The sequence below is a fragment of the Amblyraja radiata genome, chromosome 17 (assembly GCF_010909765.2).
Source record: "Amblyraja radiata isolate CabotCenter1 chromosome 17, sAmbRad1.1.pri, whole genome shotgun sequence".
Classification (NCBI taxonomy): Eukaryota; Metazoa; Chordata; class Chondrichthyes; order Rajiformes; family Rajidae; genus Amblyraja; species Amblyraja radiata.
Window position 1 is genome coordinate 28586010 of NC_045972.1, and position 24138 is coordinate 28610147.

A 24138-nucleotide genomic window follows, 5' to 3' on the forward strand; every position below is an offset into this window, starting at 1 on the left:
GATAAATTAGCAGCATTGTCTCCCTGTTGGCCCCCCCCCACTCACACCCAACCAGACTTCTCATAACATTCAGAACTTTTCCACACTTCAGTGGCCTATCTTGCTCTGCTCCAAGATCTTTGGACCCAACGTGCCCCGCGGTCCTTCAGCTGATTGGCGATCTCTCTCTGACGTACCCCACGCTCCTCGATCTCATTGGTCGACAGGCTCAGCCGGGTCCCGCATTTGATTGGCGGTTCCACGGCCTTTGGAGCGGATTGGTGGGTCAGCCCGGCTCGCCATTGGCGGCTCGGGCCGGTAAATTGATTGGCCGCCCGCCGGCTCCGTTGGGCCCTCGAGCCCATGGATCTGGTGGCCAAAGATCCCATAGCAAGCCCTATACTGTAGGATCATTGCTGGTGGCCTCGGCCGGGGGAAGCTGATCGGTGCCTCGCAACTGGTGGAGCTCGGCAGCGGAGGACATGAGTGGACATTGGGGGGGAAGCGCATGCAGGTAAACACTGGGACAGGCGCTTCCAGAGAGTGCAGGCTTGGAAGTCGGAGTCAGTCAGACCGCCGATGCCGCACGAAAGCGATTCACTCAATCGCAGAGTAGGGTAGAAAGGAGCAAAGGTCTTGGAGCAGGGCTCGCTAGATCTTTGGAAAGGAGGCAGTGTGGTGACATGCCGCAGTTGGGGGGAGTCTTCAAGAAAGATTTCAATGGGACCTGAGCCATTTGTTATTTCAAACGCGGAGGGGTGGTTGGTATTTGCAACGAACTGCCAGAAAAAGCGATAGAGAGGGTGCAATGTAAACACGGTTGGTACATGGATAGGAAAGGGTTTGAAGCTATACGGGCCAAACATAGGCAATGGTAACTCAAATTTCAGTGTACATTCAATGGTACATGTGATAATAAACTAACTTTGAAATGGGATTAGCTTAGTTAGGCAACTTGGTTGGCTGACAAAAGTTGGGTTAAAGTGCTTGTTCTGTACTGTCCTACTCTTAACAATGAAGAATGGCTTCCAATTGATTGTGGCAAATAGTTAATATGTGCAAGATGTAGTATAAAGTGGAGAAATGTAATGTTACCAACTTTCATAAGGTGGGCACCAAAGCAAAAGACACAACAGATTGGGAAATATTAATTTGCAAAGGATTCTGTGTGCCCATGTACTCCAGTCACTGAAATCAAACAAACGGGGACAACATGTGGTGAATATGACGAAATGACAATGGTGCTCATTGAATCATAACATTGTTACTTTAGTGGTAACTGTACCTTCAAGAACTGAATACCAGGTGATGTGATTTTAGTCATGTGATATATTCATAAACTTATCAGTCTTGTGAATATGTGTGTAAGTATGCTCAGTGCAGTTTTGTAAAATAAAGAAGACTTACACTGACAACTGCTTGACTGAAACCTGTGTTTGTTTCTGTCTACATGCCACTACCATAATATCTCACAAATGGCGAAGAGGATCAGATCGAGTTTGTGAACTTAACCTTTAAATTCAGTGCAGGACTATTTTGCAATATGCAGTATTGTTTCACATTTAAACAGCAAATACGGAGTTATGTCGCAGGTTTTTTGTGTGATCTGAACATGATAGATTCCAGATCCTTCTATACAGGGGACTGTAGTGTAAAACAGCAGCTGTACGAATCGACTAGAGATTGTCAGGCTAACTTTGTGTTGGGGCAAGATGGTGTCCATGGGATACATCGGCCGTCTAGAGGCTTTTGTCAAGAACCGTGAAACCTTTTCCTCATACTGTGAGCGAATGGAAATGTTTTTTAGTGCTAATAACATTATTGAAGCTGAAGAAACAGAGGATAGTGAGCAAGTGCAGTATAGAACACAAAACAGGCCATAAGAGAATGCAAAAAGGCTATTCTATTAACTGAAATTGTCCTGAAGTTTATGCAACTCTCACCAGCATGCTAGCTCCAGAGCATGCAAAGAATGTTTCATTTGAGAAAAGTTGTTTCAAAATGTGATGCTCACGTCAACCCTAAGCCTATATGGATTACAGAAAGTTACAAATTTCACACTAGAAGTCTGGTGAGGCTGTGGGTGAGTACATTATTACATTGAAGAAGTTGTCGCTACACTACAATTTTGGGACATTTCTAGATCGAGCTTTGCGTGATAGTGGATTGTGGAGTGGTGGATGAGTGAATCCATTCAAAATTACTGACCACACCAGCCTTTACCTTTTATTTGGCATGCAAAACTGCCTTGGCCATGGAGATGGCATCTCAAAGATCGCCTAACACATACTGGCACACACGACAGTCAAATGGAAGTTCAAAAATACATGCATGACAAGACAGGGAAAAGGCTGTTCTGGAAAAAACACAGATACCTGCTATTGATTTTAGAAACATAGAAAATAGGTGCAGGAGGAGGCCATTCGGCACTTCAAGCCAGCACCGCAATTCATTGTGATCATGGCTGATCGTCCCCTATCAATAACCCGTGCCTGCCTTCTCCCCATATACCCTGGACTCCACTAGCCCCTAGAGCTCTATCTAACTCTTAAATCCATCCAGTGATTTGGCCTCCACTGCCCTCTGTGGCAGGGAATTCCATAAATTCACAACTCTCACAACTAACATAAATTTACCTACTTGTCTGCCTGATGAAGGCAGCTAATATAATAAAATACTTTTACTACAGATTCTTCTCGTTGGTACCATCGGGACCAAGGTACAAGAACCTGAGAACAGTCTCATTAAGCATCAGACTTTGAACCACCCTGCACAACACTAGCCACAACTCTACCTTAGCATTGAATCACAACAGACTGTGCACTATTAAGGTTACTCTGAATAGTTTGGTTTTGCACAATCATGGTATAGTTTACTTAGAGTAACCAAATTGTTTTTGTAGTGTTTAATGTGCCTATAAAGCTGCAAGCAATAAGATTTTATTGTTCCAGTTCTTATTTGGAGCATATGACAAATAAATACACTTGATGACTTTGCTGCCACCTTCAGGGATCCTTGGATTTTGGACGTCCTCCCAAGTTCATCACCTTGAATTTATCAGGACTAAATTCCATCTACATTGTTCTTCCCTTCTCATCAACTGATCAACTAGGCTATTACATTCTGTAGCCTATCACTATCAACAACACCGTTAATTCTGGCCAAATTGGAGATGCCAGGACACTAAAATTGAGTAAAGGCTTCTGGACTGCTAGGCCATTTGGTCAATTTAAATGTGCCTTCTGCAGAAATGGGACATGCTGCAGAATGGTGCCAGCTTGTCTCGAGCCAGATAAGAGTAAATATTGTTGCAAAGCTTTACTTTGCTAGATGTGGATTGGGTTAAGTTTTGAGCCTTGTCTGGGTTTCTTGAACATCTAGGCACATGTTGCATAATTCATCTCTGTTAACTTGCATCTAGAAACTTTGTCAGTATAAATTGTTTGGTCACTGTATTATTGGGTTAGGGAAATGTCTATCATGTACCGTGTTAATCGATATCTGTTATTGGACTGCATAGAGATCACCCCCATGTGGTTCGGCCCCTCAACGTTTGGGGACCTATAAAAGGCCAATCCCGCGAGGTCCTGTGTCGATCTTCTGGGAGAAGACATAGGACTGCGTGACCTTCTGGAGTGTCTCTGCTTGCACAAGGCTAGGTGGGCTTGGCCAGGCAGATACAAGGATCGAACCCGCGGTGGTTAGGTATAGCAATGGGGAACTGTTATTGTGTTTTTCCAAAATAAAGTTTAGATGCGCAAGTGCTTGACTCAGTATGTTATTGACTGAAACTAGACTGCGGGGAAGCTTAGAACGAACTATTTATAACACCATCGCTTTTTGGTTCATCTGCTCGCTTACTTAATCATACTTCTGATGCTCGTATGCAGATTGTTAATGTATACGGTGAAACGTTAGGGTCCCTGCACTGATCACTATGGTGTAGCACTGGCCACAGATATCCAATCACAAAAAGAACCTTCCACCATCAACCCCTGTCTCATATTACACAAGAATATGTTGGGCTGACAATCTTTTTTGCATGGATAGACACAAAAAGCTGGAGTAACTCAGGCACCATCTCTGGAGAGAAGGAAATTGGTGATGAAACGTCACCCACTCCCCCTCGCAGGAGATGCTGCCTGCCCCGCTGAGTTACTACAGCTTTTTGTGTTTATCTTCGGTTTAAACCAGCGTCTGCAGTTCCTTCCTACACTAAACCATTTTTGCATGTTTTGTCTTTGTGCTTTGATGCAAATGAGTGGTTTGATTGACCTTTCATTGCTCCGTAAAAATATCTATCTGATGACACGTCAGCTGGACTGGGTAAAGGCATCCGTTTGGACATGTTTCTTGAACTCTCATGTGATATGGGTGTTTGTTGTGATGACAACATTTAACACCGATTCTCTGCACTGTGGTGAACCATTTGAGATTTGAACCCCGACAGCCCTTGTGCTGTTTTGAGTCTGTCATGGTGACAGTGAAGAAATGCCAGTGTTGGTGGTAGTATTCATCTCACACCTTCTCTCCCTCTATTTAGACTGTATGGCCATTTAAATAAACAATATTCTTGCAGTTAGTCCACTATATACATGTCAATCTTTTTGACTGAATGCACAAATTCCATTTGCCTGCGTCAGGTCCAGTTATTGGAAAAAGAGCTTGAAGTGGACATCCGGTAGTTGTTTATTTTTCTGTTGTCGCTTTATTAAGTATGTGCATGTTATTCTCTCTCTCTAGGTTAGAGTTTGGAAGTTAGCAGGTTGCGATACCTGGTTAACAACTGCAGCTGTTTCCTGTGAAGATGAATCAGAGCAGTGAGTCCTCTGTGGGTGAAGCCAGGGAGCTGAGCAAGTCACCACTACTCAGCATCCACAGCCAGTCAAACTTCAGCCTGCAGCCTGAAAGGATGTGGTCTCCAGAGATCCCTGTGATCAGGAGGCAGACTCCCAGTCCACAGCTACCACTCTGCTTAGACAGCGACTGGGAGAGTCGGGAGGAACTGCGACTGCGTGAACTGGAAGAGGCTCGAGCCCGTGCAGCCCAAATGGAGAAGACAATGCGCTGGTGGTCAGACTGCACGGCCAACTGGCGTGAGAAGTGGAGCAAGGTGCGGGCAGAGAGAAACAAGTGCCGGGAAGAGGTGAGACTGCTAAGACAGAAGCTGGAGGCACTCAGCAAAGAGCTGACCGCAGTAAAACGTGAAAAGCAGGAACTTTTCAATGAGAATGAGCAGTTGAGGTTGGAAGCTGCATGGATAAAGAACGGTCAGGACGGTGAGCACACAGTGGACAATAAATTGGTGTCTGAGAAGGAGAGTGTGATCTTAAACATTCCAGAACAGGAACCAGTGCGAGATGTTGGAAGAGAGAAAACTTCTAAAAGCAAGGTAAGCTTCTTGGAACATGGTGCAGTCCTTGCAACTGTAACTGGTATCACTTAAGTGTTTCAAGGATGGTAAGTAGCTTTCATCCCAGCCACCACTTTTATTTTATATCTATTGGTCTGAGTAACCTGAGACTTCTTTATCGGGAGTGACCATAAGCTTGTGCAATTCAACTAATTTCCAATTGTCTGTCTGTTACCAGAATGTATTGTCAAGTGTCATAAACATGCACCAGAAACTCACCACAGAAAGTGATCATCAGCAGGCCTTATATAGGATAAACACAATGGCAAATAACCCACCCAGGTTTCCTTTTGGGAAAGACACCCAAGATATTCCATCTGTTGACTCGCTGAGCCGAGCAATAAGATGTGCTTTGCTTATATGTCCATATTGAAGCTATGGATAAGAAAGCACATCAACGCCTTTACTTCCTCAGAAGAGGAATGACGTTTGGCATGTCTCCAGCTTGTGTCACTAGATTCAGAAACGGCTTCTTCCACGTGTTATTAAACAACTGAACTGTCCTCCCAAAGGATAAGTGTGTACTATTTTCCCAACCTATCTCATTGAGGCCCTTGTACTTCTACGTGTACTTTCTTTGTAACTATATTGCTATAACATTGGTATTTTTCACTTTGCACTACCGGTTGTATTTGTGTAATTGCTTAATTATGTACCCTTGAATAGTATGATATGACTGGATAGTATGTAGACTTTTTTCTTTCACTGTATCTTGATACACATAACAATACGAAACCAATACCCATTCAACTGTGAACCTGGATTGTATTCTTCCAGCATTTTAGATTCTTAGGACATTCTTATTTTTGAAAGAATGATGTTAGCAACCATTTACTGCCAAACGGTTATCTATCCTTGTTATTAAACAGAACGTAGAACAGACCAAGACAGCACAGGAACAGACTCTTCAACCCATCATATCTGTGCCAACCATGACGTTGATTTCAATTGATTCCATCTGTTTGCATGTGGTGAATATAACAGCATTCCCAACCTTTTTAAATGCGTCTTAAATGTTGCCTTTGTAACTGCTTCCATCACCTTCTCTGGTAGATTTTACCATTCTCTTACTTTTAAAAAGAAAACGCCTTCCTCAAAAATGACTTTTAAATTTATCCTCGCCCCCCACCCCTTTAAAGCTTTGCCCTCTTGGATTTAACATTTCCAACCTGGCTAAAAGACTGACTGTTTACGCTATCTATAATAATTTTCTATACTTCTGTCAAGTCGTCTCTCGGCCTTCAATGCTCCAGAGAAAAAATATCCAAGTTGATCCAATCTCTCCTTATAGCTAATGTACACATCCGGGCAGCATCCTGGTGAACCTATCCTATACATCCGCCTGTAATGAGGTGACAATAAGAATGCTGGCTTTGAGTGTTTTATGACATGACTTTACCACCAGTGGTGAGTTTCTGGTGCATACTTTGGATACTTTTTGGTAAAAGACTTGCAATCAGAAGTAATTTGAACCACACAAGTTTTTTTGACATCCAATACAGGAATTTCAGGATACCCAGAGAGACAAATACAAAATAAGTGATGGCTGGATATGGACAGTTTACAATCCTTCAGATACAAGTGATACAGTTACTTTTGCAGCCAGCTAATGCTAAATGATCTGTGGGCGGTATGGTGGCACATCAGTAGAGTTGCTTACTGCCTTACAGCGCCAGAGACTCTGGTTCGATCCTGACTACAGGTGGTGTCTGTACGGAGTTTGTACATTCTCCCTATGACCCGCGTGAGTTTTCTCTGGGAAGCTCCGGTTTCCTCCTGTTATCCAAAGACGTACAGGTTTGTAGGTTAATTGGTTTGGTATAAATGTAAATTGTCTTGAGTGTGCAGGATAGTGTTTGTGTGCGAGGATCACTGGTTGGCGCGGACTAGGTGGGCCAAAGGGTTTCTTTATGCGCTATATCTCTAAACTAATCTGCTTCAGTGAGGACTTTTCAGAAAGCCTGTATGAAGAAAGTCCCGACTGAAACTTAATCTGTCCATTTCCCTCCAGAGATACTGCTTGACCCGCTGAGTTTCTCAAGCGCTTTGGTCAGAAGGTTCCTCAAAATATGTTGACTTCAAGAGCTGCCACCATTTCTACGATTGGTCCTGTGATGTCATAGGCCCTGTACTAAACTGGTCTCATACTCTCCATTCTTGAGTGAGTCGTCATCAACATTAAAAACTCTGAGCACACAGCGCTCTTGTTACAAGAATGAAAGATCATCTTTTTGAAAGGGACAACATTTTTACAGGACCGGGTACAACTAGAAATGTGGAAATAGAAAAATTCTAAATATAAGTTAAACTCCTTGGATCTTATGTGTCTACTCATTCTCCTAATAAGGGAACAGCCATTTAGAGGTGAGATGAGAAGAAACGTCTTCAACGGGAGGGAAGGGAATCAAATCGATGGGTGGAGTGGTGATGAAGGAAAAGATTTGCTTGATTGTGTTTAATGGGCCATCTTTCACATTACTCCAACTTCCAAAGTGGTGCCACAGCCGTACCCACCACACCCTCCCATGTTCACTTCTCTATCTTTGCCACCACCTGCTGCTTCACCATGCACATTTAGTACAATATGTGACAACAACACTGATTTAGTACAATATGTTGGTTACTTGTGATGTAATATCCTTTATAGAAGCAAATGCAAATGCAAATGGGATGACTATTATCCTAAGCACCTTTGTTCAGTCACTAAATTTGATCTTGAGTTTCTTGTGCAGTGTCATTTTAATCTCTGTCCAAATCCCACTCTGACCTTTTCATCTGTTGCCTCTTATGGTTTCCAAAAAAAAGTGATGTAAACTTGAGGAATATCACCTCCTGTGACTGCACACCTTCCGGAGTTCTGGGCGCAGTGAGTGTTCAATACTTGTGTTTGATCAGCAATTCATGCACTTCTTTTTTCTGCATCCATAATATCTTTGTATGGCAATATAAAATCATGATATTCTTCCCCCAATTTGGTATTCTAAAAGTCTCTTCAAATGAGGTAGAGTTTAGGAACACAAAGGAGGCAACTGCTTTGCTGGGGGTACGATACAGATCGCTAAACAGGCAGCAGGAGCCAAGTGAGCAGTAGCCAAATCATCGAGAAATGTAAGGTGGCATGGAGGCGCAACCCTAGAGTTGTTGCCTTACAGTGCCAGAGACCTGGGTTCGATCCTGATAGATGCAGTCTATATGGAGTTGTACTTTCTCCTTTGACCATGTGGGTTTTCTCCGGGTGCTCCGGTTTCCTCCCACACTCCAAAAATGTACAGGTTTGTAGGTTAATTGGCCGTAATAAAATTGTCCCGAGTGTATATGATAGTGTTAGTGTACGGGGTGATCGCTGGTTGCCATGGAATCAGTGGGTCGAAGGGCCTGTTTCTGTGCTTTATCTCCAAAGTAATGTCTAAAGTAAGAATGCTGAGGTTATTGTGATTGGGATTACAATTTCCCCAATGTTAGTTGGGATAATTTTAGTGTAATGGTAGTAGGAGGAGTTGAATTTTTAGTGTGCTAAAAAGATCTTATTGAAATAATATAAAGGTGGTCGAACAAGAATAGGACACGACTGGATCTTATCTTGGGGAAATCTTACTGAGCAGGTGGTTAGATTGTCAGTGGGAGGGTATTGGAGATGGTGATCACAGCTCTAAGTTTCAGTGTAGTTAGAGGCTGGACTGTGGTGTTTGCAGCTGAGTCAATTGTCCCACAAGTGGGACATGCACAATTTTGACATTCTGAAACAAGTGACCTTCCATATACCCAGAACCCTCTGGAAAAAGTTGCCACGGGTTCCTATTCAATCTTTCCCCTCTTGCCTTAAACCTATGCCCCTGGTTCTGGATATTCCTACTCTGGGTAAAAGGCTCTGTGCATCTACCCTATCTATTCCCCTCATGATCTTATACACCTCTATAAGAACACCCTCATCCTTCTGCTCTCCAAGGAATAAAGTCCAACACTACCCAACTTCTCCCTATAGCTCAGGCTGGCAACATGCTGGTAAATCTCTGCACTCTTTCCAGCTTAACCATATCCTTCCTATAGCAGTGTGACCAAAGCTGAACACAATACTCCAAATTACAACCTCACCAACGTCTTGTACAACGATAACATAATATCCCAACTTCTGTAAGCAAATACCTGACTAAAGGCTAATGTACTTTTGAAGACTGAAAGCCTTGACCACCCAGTGACTCTACTTTTTTACATCGCATGATAACAAATTAAAACATTTCAGACATTTTTCAAAAGTTCAGAATTGCTGGGCCAATTCTTTTTAACTTTGGGTGGACTGAGTTTTTGCAAACTGCAGTTTTAGTACAGAAATTTGTTATGTGAGGTTCTATTCTATCATGGGGAATTTGTGTTTCTTATTCTGCAGGACCTGGACTTTATGGAAGTGATTCTGAAAAATGAGCAGGAAAGCTCAGAGCCATGGGACAAGCACACTGCTCAGAGCATGCGCACTACGTTCAGCCGCCAAGAGAGGAACCGCATCCTGTGGGAAGAAGTGTCTATACTGGAAGAGGATACAACTAAAGTCACTGCATTACAGTTGCGTCTGGATGAATCCCACAAAACTCTGCAGAAAGAGAGAGAGTAGGTGCTGATGTCTAAACTTGCCAGTTCATTGTTTCCTTTGAAATCTCAGGCATCAGACAGGAATAAGGAAGTCCAACTCTCAGAACTGAACTATAAGCTCCAAATGCACAAATACTGCACTCTTAATGATGCCATCTTGTGGGTGAGATGTCGTAGTGAGGTCCAGTCTTGTCTTTAATATTGATGTCACTGATCTCATTAACTATCTTGAGCAGAAGCATGGCGCAGAACAAATTTATTCCCAAAGTACATATCATTAAAATAGATTATATGGGTATTATCGTTGTTAATAGTAGGGGGTACTGTGCATGATTAGACAGCATAATCCATACACTCATACCTGGGTTCGATTCTGACCTTGAGTGCTGTCTGTGTGGAGTTTGCACGTTCTTCCCGTGACTGTGTGCTTCCTCTGGGTGCTCCGGTTTTTACCCACATCCCAAAAACGTGCAGGTTTGTAGGTTAATTGGCCTCTTTAAATTGCTCCCAGTGTGTAAGGAGTGAATGAGTTATTTGTGGGATAATGTAGACTAGTGTGAACAGGTGATCATAGAAACATAGAAAATAGGTGCAGGAGGAGGCCATTCGGCCCTTCGAGCCAGCACCGCCATTCATTGTGATCATGGCTGATCGTCCCCTATCAATAACCCGTGCCTGCCTTCTCCCCATATCCCTTGACTCTACTAGCCCCTAGAGCTCTATCTAACTCGCTCTTAAATCCATCCAGTGACTTGGCCTCCACGGCCCTCTGTGGCAGGGAATTCCATAAATTCACAAAATTAGAGCATATGGTATTGGGGGTAGGGTGTTAACAACGATAATACCCATATAATCTATAGGGTGTTGACATGGATAGAAAATTGGTTGGCAGACCGGAAGCAAAGAGTAGGAGTGAACGGGTCCTTTTCAGAATGGCAGGCAGTGGCGAGTGGAGCAAGGCTCGGTGTTGGGGCCGCAACTGTTTACCATATATATTAATGATTTGGAAAAGGGAATTAGGAGCAACACTAGCAAATTTGCGGTGACACAAAACTGGGTGGCAGTGTGAACTGTGAAGAGGATGTTAGGAAGTTGCAGGGTGACCTGGACAGGTTGAGTGAGTGGGCAGATGCGTGGCAGATGCAGTATAATATAGATTCACTGTATAGATTGTGTTCACTGCAGTTTAGAAGGATGAGGGGGGATCTTATAGAAACATATAAAATTTTAAAAGGACTGGACAAGCTAGATGCAGGAAAAATGTTCCCAATGTTGGTCGAGTCCAGAACTAGGGGCCACAGTCTTATACAATACAATACAATACAATACATTTATTTGTCATTTGGACCCCGTTGAGGTCCAAACGAAATGCCGTTTCTGCAGCCATACATACAAAACAAAAAAGACCCAAGACCCAACACAATTTACACAAACATCCTTCACAGCGCATCTTCTCCTCGCTGTGAAGGAAGGCAAAAAAAACATATCTCTCCCCTGCACTCCCCTCTCCCCCCCATGTCAGAGTCAAAGACAGAGTCAAAGCCCCCGGCGGGCGATGTTAAATGTCCCGCAGCCATTAAGGCCACGCCGGGTGATGCAAGGCCACGCACCGGGTCTTGGTGTTGGAGCCCCTGCGGGCTCTTGGTGTTGGAGCCCCGGCGGCGCTCACAAAGTCCCGCGGCCATTCCAAGCCGCGCGGGGCGGTGATGTAGGCCCCGCTCCAGGTAATCTTCAAATACCGCAACTCGGGCGGGAGAAGTCGCCGTTGCGGAAGCCCCGAAAAGCGGTCTCCCACCAGGGACCCGCGGGCTCCCGGTATTACTGTCCACAGACCTGCGGTAGGAGCTTAGAATAAAGGGGAGGTCATTTAAGACTGAGGTGAGAATGGTCGGCATAGACCCGGTGGGCCGAAGGAGTCGTTTCAATGTTGTATCTCTAAACTAAAGTAAAAATACCATAGCAGTATTTTTCTGAGGTCAGAGAGGGGGAGAATGCATAATGGGTCAATGTGTGATATTGAAAAGCAGAGAAGAGGTCAAAGGGAAGTAATGGGAAAGAACATACTTCAAGGGTGTTTGCATCGAAGAATTGTTGAAACTTGGTTACATTGTATTCTGTAAAAGTTTGTTGTAGCTTTGGGTGAGACAAGATTTGAAATTACTGCAACAGGACAGTTTTGAGAAGGAGTCAGATGGTGCTTAAAGGGAAAGCTTAAGAGCATAAGTTGAGCTGAGGCAGGACCTTCACGGTGAATGGCAGGGCCCTGGGGAGTATTGCAGAGCAGAGGGATTTTGGAGTACAGGTACATAGTTCTTTGAAAGTGGTGTCACAGGTAGATAGGGTAATCAAGGCTCTAAATAGGTTGGCCTGCATCGATCAGGGTATTGTGTATAGAAGTTGTATAACAGGTGTTGTATAAAAACAAGTGGGGAATAGCTGGGGTAAATGTAGTCTTTTGCACATTCTTCCTGTGACTGCAGATTTCTGCCAGATACGCTGGTTTCATCCCACATACCAAAGACGTATTGAAGTAGGTTAATTGGCCACTGTAACTTACCTGGTGAGTGGTAAAATCTGACAGCCTCACCCTATCCAGTCTCATGTAGCCCAAGCCATCCAGTCCTGACAACATTCTTGTGATTTTCTTTCTGCACCTTCTCTAGCTTAATCACATCTTTCCTGTGGTATGGTGACTAGAAACGCATGCAATATTTTAGTTTAGTTACAGCATGGAAACAGGGTCTTCGGCCTGCTGATCCCACGCCGACCATTGATCATCCGTACACTAGTTCTATGTCTTTCCAGTCTCATATCCTCTACAGTGGGGGTAATTGACAGAAGCCAATTAATCTACAAACAGGCACATCTTTGGAATAAACTGGAATACTCGGTGCAAACTCACTTGGCACTGGAAGAATGTGCAAACTCCGCACAAACAGGACCCATAGTCGAGATCAAACCCGAGTCTCTGGCGCTGTGAGGCACCAGCTCTGCCCCTGTGCTGCCCAGTGTGGTGTCACCAATGTCTTGTGACATGACTTCACAACTGCACTCAATGCCCTGACTTATGACTTCTTCCCAACTTGGTAAAGTGGTAAAGAAGGCATATGGTATGCTTGCTTTCATAGGTCGGGCCATTGAGTGTCAGAATCAGGCCGTAATAATGCAGCTGTATAGGACTGTGGTTAGGCCCAATTTGGAGTATTGCTTGCAATTCATGTCGCCCATTGTAGGATTGCATTTATCTTCCTTACTACTGATTCTTGCAAATTAACTTTTTGGGAAACCTGCACCAGCACTCCCAAGTCCCTTAGCACTGCTGATTTCTGAATTATCTCCCCATTTAGAAAATAGTCTCTACCATTATTCCTACTGCCATGTTTCCACACTTTGCTATGCTGTATTCCATCTGCCACTTCTTTGCCCACTCTCCCAATCTGTCCAAGTCCTTTTGCAGTTCCTGCTTTCTATACACTACCTGCACCTCCACCTATCTTTGTATCATCTGCAAACTTGACCACAAAGCCTTCAATTCCCTCATTCATATAATTGATATACATTGTGAAGAAAAGCAGGCCCAACACGGACCCCTGCGGAACACCTGGCAGCCAACCAGTAAAGGTCCCCTTTATTGCCACTCTTTGCTTTCTGCCATCCAGCCAACCTGCTAGTGCCGTCCCTCTGATACTATGGCCTCTCATCTTCTTTAGCAGCCTCATGTGCGGAATCTTATCAAACGCCTTCTGAAAATCCAGGTAAATCATATCCGTTGACGCTCCTTTGTTTATCCAGCTGTTTACTTCCTCAAAAATTTCCAACAGGTTCGTCACAAAGGATCTCTCTTTCACAAAACCATGCTGACCTGCCTATTTTATCGTGTGCTTCTAGGTGCTCAGAAACCTCATCATTTTTAGTGGATTCTAAAATCTTACCAACTACTGGCTAACCGGCCTATAATTTTCACTCTTCTGCTTCACTCCCTCCTTGAATAGCGGAGTAATATTTGCAATTTTCCAATTGTCTGGAACCACCCCTGATTCTAGTGATTCTTGAAAGATCACAGCTAATGTCTCCACAGTCTCTAAACCCATCGTTTTCAGAACCCTGGGTTGCAGACCACCAAGTCCAGGTGCTTCTCCACCTTCAGACCTTTCACCTTCCCAAGCACCAATTTCTTAGTAAAAGCCACTCCAATAACTTCTACCACTTGACTCTCTTAAAATTCAAGAATGCTGCTGGTGTCTTCCACTGTGAATACTAATGGAAAAAAATTATTGAAACACCTGCTATTTCATTATTCCCCAGTATCAGTTCTCCAGCATATTTTCCAGCAGTCTAACGTCCACTCTTGCCTCTTCCTTACTATTTATATATTTTATATTATTGGCTAGCTTACTTTCATATTAAATCTTTTCTCCCCATATTGCCTTTTTAGTTACCTTCTGTTGTTTTTGAAAAGCTTCCCACTAATCTTTACATTGTATTACGCCTTCTCTTTTAGTTTTATGCTGTCTTTGATTTCCCTTGTTAGCCACAGTAATTTCATTCGCCCATTAGAATAATTCTTCCTCTTAGGAATGCAAAGATACTGTGTCATCCGAATTATTTCCAGAAATTCCTGCCATTGTTGTTCCACCGTCATTCCTGCTAGAGTCCCTTTCCAATCGACTTTAGCCAGCTTCTCCCTCATGCCTCTGTGGCACCTTTGCTCAAAAGAAATACTGACAGACCCAATTTCATCTTCTTCCTCTCAAATTGCAGTTCCTCCTAGTGAGTGGTTACTTTACCTTAAACTCCCTAATCAAATCCGGTTCATTACACAATATCAAATCCAGAATTGCCTTTTACCTGGTTGGCTCAACCACAAGTTACTCTAAGAAACCATTTCATAGGCACTCTACTAATTCAATTCAAAGCACTTTATTCGTCCCCGAGGGGCAATTTAAAAAGGCGCATTACAGTAGCTTTTAAAAAAAGAGGGACACAATCAACAAACATAAGCAGCACGCATACTGCACAATCACACAACACACGCATTTCACAGACACACTGCACAATCACACAACACACACCGCACATCAACATTCAACACATAGTAATAGTTTTAAAGTGCTTCCTTAGTGCTTCAATTAAAAAGTGCATATAAAAGGTTATTTCATTCCATATGTTCATGAGTCAGTGATCAGCATTAAGAAGCTGGACAGCCCTGGGGATGAAGGTTGCCTTCCTCCTCTGTGTCCGGCAACCCGGACAGCGGAGTCTGCGTCCTGAGGGGAGCCACTCAAACTCAGGAAACAGGATGTGAGAGGGGTCCTGAAGAATCCTGCGTGTTAACTTTACAGACTGTTGGTCGCATAGGGCAGTGAGAGTTCGGACGGGCTGCTCAATGATTTTTGAGCAGACCTTGACCACATTCAACAGGCGGTTTCTGTTTTGCAGGGTGATGGAGTGGAACCAGCTAGTGAAAGAGAAGGTTATTACATTTTCAATGAATGCGTAGTAGAAGGTGGTGAGAATGTCTTTGTTAATCCCAAATGACTTCAGCTTCCTGAGTAGGTACTGTCTCTGATGGCACTTTTTAAGGATTTCCTCTGTGTTAGAGGAAAACCTTAGCAGGTTGTCGAAGGCTGTTCCCAGGTATTTGTATACCTCCACTGGCTCCTGCTGGATGATAGTGGTGGCTGCCTCAGCCATCTGTCTCTGTTGGGGGGAAAAGGTCACAATCATGTCCTTGGTTTTGCTTATATTTAGCTCAAGACAAGACTTTTCACACTATACTATAAAGTCCTGCAGGGCTGAGCTGTGATGTTGTGTATGGCTGGGAAGCAGAGACAGGAGGACTGTGTCATCAGCAAATTTTACAAAGTGGCAGTTTGGCTGAGTGGATCTGCAGTCATCAGTGTAGAGAATGAAGAGAAGTGGGGAGAGGACACAGCCTTGTGGAGAGCCAGTGAAGGTGAAGAGGGTGTCGGACAAGGTGTGGTTCACCAACACCCTCTGATCTGTTGGTGAGGAAGTCTATAATCCACAGAGTGGCTGCATGGTGTTGAATGCTGATGAGAAGTCTGCAAACAAAAGTCTGGCTATGGTCTTGGGGATTTCCAGATGCTTATGGATGGTGTTTAAGATGAATATTTTTGCGTCATCGACACCCCTACCAGTCTGGTAAGCAAACTGCAATGGATCCATCATCGAGCCAGTTGCCTTGGTGATGTGCTCCTTGATGATCCTCTCCATGGCCTTCATGACCAGGGAGGTGAGAGCCACCGGTCTAAGGTCATTCAGGACCTTGGTGGTGCCCTTCTTTGGGATGGGAATCACTGTTGAGTTTTTCCACATCGCGGGGACTGTGCTGCTGGTCAAAGAGCCCTGGAACAGATGCTGGAACACACCTCCCAGCTGCTCAGCACAGTACCATAGGGTCCGCCCACAGATGTTGTCTGGCCCTGGAGCTGTGTTCTTTTTAGTCCTTTTGAGGGCTCTCACCACCTCTGATGTGTTGATGTTGAGGCCGGAGTCATCAGGTCTGAGTGTGGAGACGATTGATTCTAGCTCGGTGCTGTTGTCCTTTTCAAATCTGGTGTAGAAGGAGTTGAGATCATTCGGGAGTGAAGTGAAGCTGCTTCCTGCTACCTGAATGGGCTTACGGCTGGTAGAGACAGAGTTCACTGCTGCCATGTTCTTGAGGCCATGCCAAGCTGCACGGAGGTTCCCTTTTCCAAAGGTCTGCTCCACATTGTTCTTGTATTTCAGCTTGGCAATTTTTATGGCCCGCTTGACCTCTCTGTTTACCTCCTTCTTCTCAGCTTCAGAACCGGTAAAAAATGTTCTCTTTTTCTTATTCAATATGTTTTTTAGATCTTTAGTCACCCATGGTTTATTGTTAGGGAAGATTGTGACCTTCTTGGAGGGGATAATATTGTCTACACAGAAAGTAATGTATGCTGAGACTGTATCCGCTTGCTCACTGATGTTGGTGGAGGAGGATGTGAGGGTATTCCAGTCTGTGGTTTCAAAACACCCTTGAAGCCTGTCAATACTGTCCGGTGTCCACTGTTTGATGTCCTTGATGACTTTCTCTGTTCTCTTTACCACAGGTGTGTAGGCAGGAGCGAGCAGTATGCTGCTGTGGTCAGCAGAGTCTAGGGGAGGGAGGGAGACGGCTCTGTAGGCGTCTGGGACTGACCCATAGCATTTGTCCAGTGTTTTCCCTAGACGGGTGGTGCAGTTGACATACTGTTAGAATCCTTTAAGTGACTTGTCAATTGAACAGTGATTGAAGTCATCCATGATGAATTTGGGGGCGTCCGGAGATATCAGTTCGAGTTTGTCGAGCATATTTCTTATATGTTCCGTAGCAGTGGATGCATTTGCTCTGGGGTGGATATAAACCAGAATGAAAATCAGTTGTGGGAATTCCCTGGGAAGGTAGAAGGGACGCAGGGAGACAGCCAAGAGTTCAATGTCAGGGTTGCACAGTTCTTCTCTGACAACAACTGTTTTGCACCAGCGTGGGTTGATGTAGAGGCAGACACCACCGCCATGATGCTTGCCAGTCAGTTCAGTATCGCGGTCTAACCTTACAGGAGACCCGAAGCCATCTATGTGCATGCTGTCACTGTTGTCACTCCCAGTCAGCCATGTTTCAGTGAAAGCAAGAATGGAAGCAGTCCGGTATTCATACATGTGAAAAACGTTAGCCTGCAGTTCATCAGTCTTGTTACGCAATGAGCGCACATTAGCAAGGATCACTGAGGGAAGTGCACGGTGCTTACTTTCTCCTCGCCTAAGTCTTGCTTTAATTCCACCCTTCTTCTTCCTCCCCCGTCTCGTTACCTTCTTTCTATTGTTGTGCAGGGTGCCTGTCCGGTCGGTTGGGAGTTTACATTGTAGCTCCTCCGGCAACTTGTCTATGGCAGGGGCTTGGTGAGAGTGAAAATGCAGCTGAAGTAAAAAGTCCCTGCAGTAAGTAATCCGTTGGTTGTCCGGAAGAGTATATCCATATGATGCAGTGGGCAAATAATCCAAGACGAACAGTAGAAGCATAAGAGTCCATAGTGTCCATGTGAAGTCCATACTTTGGAGCAGTGAACGCAAAAAGCTAGCTGGCTAATTAACGTTAGCTCGTTGGTCCGGTGTGTGTGTGAGGTAGTGGCAGCGCCAGCACAACACACAACACAACACACCACGAAAGTACGGAACTATACGGCAGCAGTTGACCGTCAATCGATACCCGATGTACTTAAAACGAAACAAAACACTCTCACAAACTCACGTAACGTAACGAAGAGACAAACATTCAAAGCTACTCTCTGCACCGACAAGTCGACTGCACGAGCAGTGACCCGGAAGTCCAGCAGTGACCCACTCTTGGGGTCCAGTGCAAATCTGATTTTCCCAGACCACCTGCATATTGAAATCCCCATGACCACCTTAAGATTGCCCTTCTTACATGCCAATTTCATCTCCTGACTTCCTGGCAACTGTTAGGAAGCCTGTAAATAACTCCCATCGGGGTCTTTTTACCCTTGCAGTTTTTCAGCACCATCAATAAGGATTCTACATCATCTGATTCCATTTCACCCCTTGCTAAGGACTGAATTTCATTCCTTACCAGAAGAGCTTATTCCCCCCCCCCCCCCCCCCCCCCCCGTCTTTTCGATAGGACGTGTAACCTTGGATTCAGCTCCCAGCTGAGATCCCCTATCAGCCATGTCTCCGTGATGCCCACACCATTGTACCTAGATCTCCCATTCACTAGCCCATGCTAAAGTTGGCCCATTTTTATCATGTACTTGGAAACCTTATCCTTAATAATGGGCTCTAAAATATTACCAACGACTGAAGTCAGGCTAACCAGCCTATAGTTTCCTTCCTTTTTGCTTCACTCCCTCTTGAACAATTGCAATTTTCCAATCCTCCGGGACCACTCGTGACTCTAGTGATTCTTGAAAGATCACCACTAATGCCTCCATAATCTCCGAAGCTACCTGTGTCAGAACCCTGGGGTGTGGTCCATCTGGTCCAGGTGATTTATCAGTAAGTGATAAGGAAGAGAGAAATATCTGCAAAAGGATGTGCCTAAAGTGAGTGGGCAAAAATATGGCAATTGGTGTACAATGTGGGGAAATATGCGATGCTACGTGTCAGTATAAAGGACAGCAATATAGAATATTCCTAAAATGGTGTGATGGATGCATCTGTCCATGTACATTGTATTAATGACAAACAAAATTAGATCCTTGAAAATGTTTTGCATAATTTTCTAAATTTAAATGTAAATGATCAACAATTATGAGGCAAAGGTAAGATGGGTTTAATGTAATTTCATATAGTTGTGCTGTTTTTTCTCAGAGACAAGAATGCACTCGGTAAGAACATTGAGAATTTGGAGGCAGATATCTCGCAATGGAAAATCAAGTATGAAGAGCTCAGCAAATCTAAGAAAGAGGTGCTTAAACAGGTGAGGTATTAATTACGAGAGCTGGTAATCCTGGAAGATAATTTTTTAAATGAAGTAACATTAAGAAATTGCAGAAGAGAAAAAATTTACCAAACTTAAACGTTCAAATTTCCATAAGTGTATTGGTTTTGCTGTTTGTTACTCTTGTTCATATACACTACAGTTTTGTTTAGTTCCATGTACAATGCAGTAACCCTGGTTTCAGTAGTTCTAGGAAAAGAATGCTTATCTACACTAATCCCAGTTGACTGCATTAGGCCCTAACCCTCAACATCATTCCACCATCATGTACCCCAATGCTTTTTAAAAGTTGAAATTGTATCTGCCTCCACAACCTCATCTGCGTGGCTGGGTGGAAGGTCTGGAGAACCAGAGAGGAGGATGGAGGAAGCTTGCGGTAGCGGATGCGGAAGCAAAGGCCAGTAAGAGAGTCAACTGGGGACTTGCCTTCCGCGCCATCAAGGTCGGCACGAGGCCCCCACAGGGCACAAAGGCTGACGGTGGGCGGACAAGGAGTGGGACAACGGATCACTGGACGACCCAAAGGGTGGAGGCCCTGCAGCAGCCTGGGGCTCGCTTGGATCGGGCGCCACACCAGAAGACTAGATGCGTGGCGGGGCAGGAATTTGTAAATGGCAAACCTGGTGACCTCTGCATGTGGTCTCAGTGTACTATTCCAATCACTTTATACTAATTGTGCTTAAGTATGGCAGCAAAACAAGATGCAAGATAACAGGATGCAAAACAAGAATTTCACTGTACATGTGATAATAAAGAACTATTGACCATCAGCTGCAGAGAGTAGTTGGTACGACCTGGATTGTAGTCTATGGAAATTCCGGAGGTTGTCGGGAGACCTAATAGTCATATATAAAATTAAAATTAAAAGATAGAATTTTTTTCCCAGGATGCAAAAATATCAAATACTAGAGTGCATAGTTTTAAGTGCAAAGCTTAAAAATGATATGTGGGACAATTTTTTTTACAGAGGTTGGTGAGTGCTTGGAACACCCTGCCAGGGATGGTGGTTGAGGCAGATACGATAGTGGAATTGAAGAGACTTTTGGCTAGGTATTGGATATGCAGGGAAGGGAGGGATGAATGGATTATGTGCAAGCAGTTTGAAGTTGGTCTTGGCATCATGTTCTGCACTGAGATTATGGACCAAAGGGCCTGTTCCTGTGCCCTACTGTTCTCTAGAATGCAGAGACGAAGACTTGCAAATGCTGGTTTATACCAAAGATAGACACACAGTCCTGGAGTAACTCAGTGGGCAGGCTGCATCTCTGGAGAAAAAGGATGGGCGACTTTTAGGGTCAGGACCCTTCATCTGACTGAAAGTAGTGGGTGGTGGGGGGGGCGGGTTGTTGAAGAGATGGAAGAGAGAAAAGGCCAGGACTAATCAGGGCCATTCATAAGTGGCCTCAGGCAGGGCGGTGCCATTTTCGCTAGGGAAAGTGGATCTCAAGGTGATTTCCTTTTTTGCCTTATCATTTGTCACAGTGGCAATATTGCCTCCAAACGAATCCTGCAATCGCGAAGGTACACAAAAAAGCTGGAGAAACTCAGCGGGTGCAGCAACATCTATGGAGCGAAGGAAAAAGGCAACGTTTCGGGCCGAAACCATTCTCCTGCAATCGCGAATCCTTTTTTGCCCCTTATACAGTGCCCTCCATAATGTTTCGGACAAAGTCTAATAATTTATTTATTTGCCTCTGCTCAACAATTTGAGATTTGTAATAGAAAAAAATCACATGTGGTTAAAGTGCAAATTGTCAGATTTTATTAAAGGCCATTTTTATACATTTTGGATAATGTAGAAATTATAGCTGTGTTTATACATCGTCCCCCTCATTTCCAGGCACCATAATGTTCGGGACACATAGCGTCACAGGCGTTTGTAATTGCTCAGTTGTGTTTAATTGCCTCCTTAACGCAGGTATTAGAGGGCTCTCAGCACAGTCTTTACTCCAGTCTTTCCATCGGGTCTTTGGAAACTTTTATTGCTGTTTATCACCATGAGGTCCAAAGTTGCGCCAATGAAAGTCAAAGAAGCTATTATGAGACTGAGAAACAAGAATAAAACTGTTGGAGACATCAGCCAAACCTTAGGCTTACTAAAATCAGCTGCTAAGAACATCATTAAGAAGAAAGAGAGCACTGGTTAACTTACAATCTCGAAGGGACTGGCAGGCCAAGGAAGACCTTCACAGCTGATGACAGAAGATTTATCTCTATAATAAAGAAAAATCCCCAAACACCTGTCCGACGGATCAGAAACATTTTTCAGGAGTCAGGTGTGGATTTGTTAAAGACCACTGTCTGCAGAAGACTTAATGAACAGAAATACAGAGGCGACACTGCAAGATGCAAACCACTGGTTAGCTGCAATAATAGGATGGCTAGGTTACAGTTTGCCAAGAAGTACTATAAAGAGCAACCACATTTCTGGAAAAAGGTCTTGTGGACAGTTGAGACAAAGATTAACTTGTATCAGAGTGATGGCAAGAGCAAAGTCTGGTAGGAGAGAAGGAACTGCCCAAGATCCAAAGCATACCATCTCATCTGTGAAACACGGTGGTGGGGGTGTTATGGCCTGGGCATGTATGGCTGCTGAAGGTACTGGCTCACTTATCGTCATTGATGATACAACTGCTGATGGTGGTAGCATAATGAATTGTGTATAGACACATCATATCTACTCAAGTTTAAACAAATGCCTCAAAACCCATTGGCCGGTGGTTCATTCCACAGCAAGACAATGTTCCCAAACATACTGCTAAAGCAACAAAGGTGTTTTTCAAAACTGGTCAGTTCTTGAGTGATCTGAACCCAATTGAGCATGCCTTTTATATGCTGAAGAGAAAACTGAAGGGGACTAGCCCCCAAAACAAGCATAAGCTAAAGATGGTTGTAATACAGGCCTGGCAGAGCATCACCAGAGAAGACACCCCGCAACTGGTGATATCCATGAATCGCAGATTTCAAGTAGTCATTGCATGCAAAGGATATGCAACGAAATACTAAACATGACTACTTTCATTTACATTACATTGCTGTGTCCAAAACATTATCGTGCCCTGAAATGGGGGAACTATGAATAAACACTGTGTAATTTCTATATGGTGAAACCAAAATGTATAAAAATGGCCTTTATTAAAATCTGACAATGTGCACTTTAATCACGTGCGATTTTTTTTGGGATTTTTTTTAATTTTAATTTTTTTATTTTCTTTTTTTTCTTTCTTTTTCCCCCCCCTTTTTTTTCCTATTACAAATCTCAAATTGTGGAGTACAGAGGCAAATAAATAAATGATGGGTCTTTGTCCCAAACATTATGGATGGTACTGTATGTGCCTTGGTGCTCATTCTTTGAGCGATAAATGTGGTATGGTCTTTTCTAAATTATTTGATTAATGCCAAGGATCGTTCCTCAGTTTTTTCTGAATTTCTTAAAATACCTGTGAGTGATAAAGATCCCTATTCTGGCTTTGTGCTTTTCATCTGTTCAGGATGGAGGACTGTGGACAGGTCTCTAGCCCTTGTTCAGCTGTCATCTTGCAAATAAATTCTGGTCATATCTACTTAGGATTTCTTTCCTTTAGTATTGTTTTAGACTAACTTCAGGTTTATTCATGATTAATTGTATCATTACTAATATTTATCATTATAATGTATACTGCTTATTTTGTGAGCTCCATGAATTTCATTGTACCGTAATGTAATGACAATAACCTAATCTGAATTTGAAGAGCTCCCTGAACTTGAGGAGTGGAAGTTGCAATTAGATTGCTAAATTCACTGTGGTCATTGTGGATCCAGTGTCCAAACAAGCTAAGAAGTGGTTTCTGATTTTTAGCTGAACATGTTAAAGGACTTGCACCAGGATGAATTGGGTCGGATATCGGAAGACCTGGAAGATGAGCAGGGAGCTCGGACAACCATGGACAAAAAACTTGCAGAACTGCGGGCTGAGGTATGAAGTAACCCCCCCCTGTCAACACAGTTGTTGTCTGCATACTGTTGTTTGTAGAAATACAGAGGTAGATTGGAAGAAGTACAAAGACACAATTAGATCAGATTGGGCCTCAAGCCATTTCCACCAATCAATCAGATAACATCTCGTACCTTGGGTTTCCAATGTCATCCTTCAACAAAAAAAGAGTGAGTTGTGTTATGGCGCACCCAGTATTCCTGTTCTGTTTTTTTCACACTGAGTGGTGGGGGCCTGGAACGCATTACTAGGGGTGGTAGTGGAGGCAAATATAACCTGCACACTTATCTCCAATCGCCAATTGCCTCCTCTCTTTCCTGTCCAAACATCTCCTGAATAAATCACACCACTTACCTTAGTACGTGATAGTATCTTCAGGAAGGGGTTGTGAAAGAATTGTTTGGTCCACGAGGCTGACGGCAGTGAGGAAGAAGCTGTTCTTAAAGTCTGGAGGTTCAGATACAGATTCTCTATCCTCTTGACGATAGAATAAAGAAAGGGAATGCTGGGGGTAGATGGCATCCTGGACAATGCTTTTAGCCTTTTTAATGCAATGCACTGTGAAGATGCACTAGATAGAAGAAAGTGACGAGCCTGTGATGGACTGGTCCATGTTCACTGCTCTCTGCATGTTCAGGTGGTTAAGAGCAGAGCAGTTAACATACCACGCTAGGATGAATCCTGACGGAATACTTCCTTTAAAAG

General features: G+C 43.8%; 1 protein-coding gene across 3 annotated transcripts in view; it reads left to right on the forward strand.

Moving 5' to 3' along the window:
* The first annotated feature begins 282 nt into the window (after window positions 1–282).
* ccdc102a (coiled-coil domain containing 102A) overlaps window positions 283–24138 on the forward strand; it is a 35603-nt gene continuing 11747 nt past the window's right edge. For 2 of the 3 annotated variants that reach the window (XM_033035939.1, XM_033035938.1), the window contains exons 1-5: window positions 285–493; window positions 4723–5371; window positions 9777–9994; window positions 19331–19439; window positions 23299–23415. In XM_033035939.1, the coding sequence (XP_032891830.1) occupies window positions 4787–5371; window positions 9777–9994; window positions 19331–19439; window positions 23299–23415 (1029 nt within the window). In that variant the 5' untranslated portion in view covers window positions 285–493; window positions 4723–4786. Of the gene's footprint in view, window positions 494–4722; window positions 5372–9776; window positions 9995–19330; window positions 19440–23298; window positions 23416–24138 lie in introns of all 3 variants that reach the window. The other variant, XM_033035940.1, reaches the window with a different exon arrangement.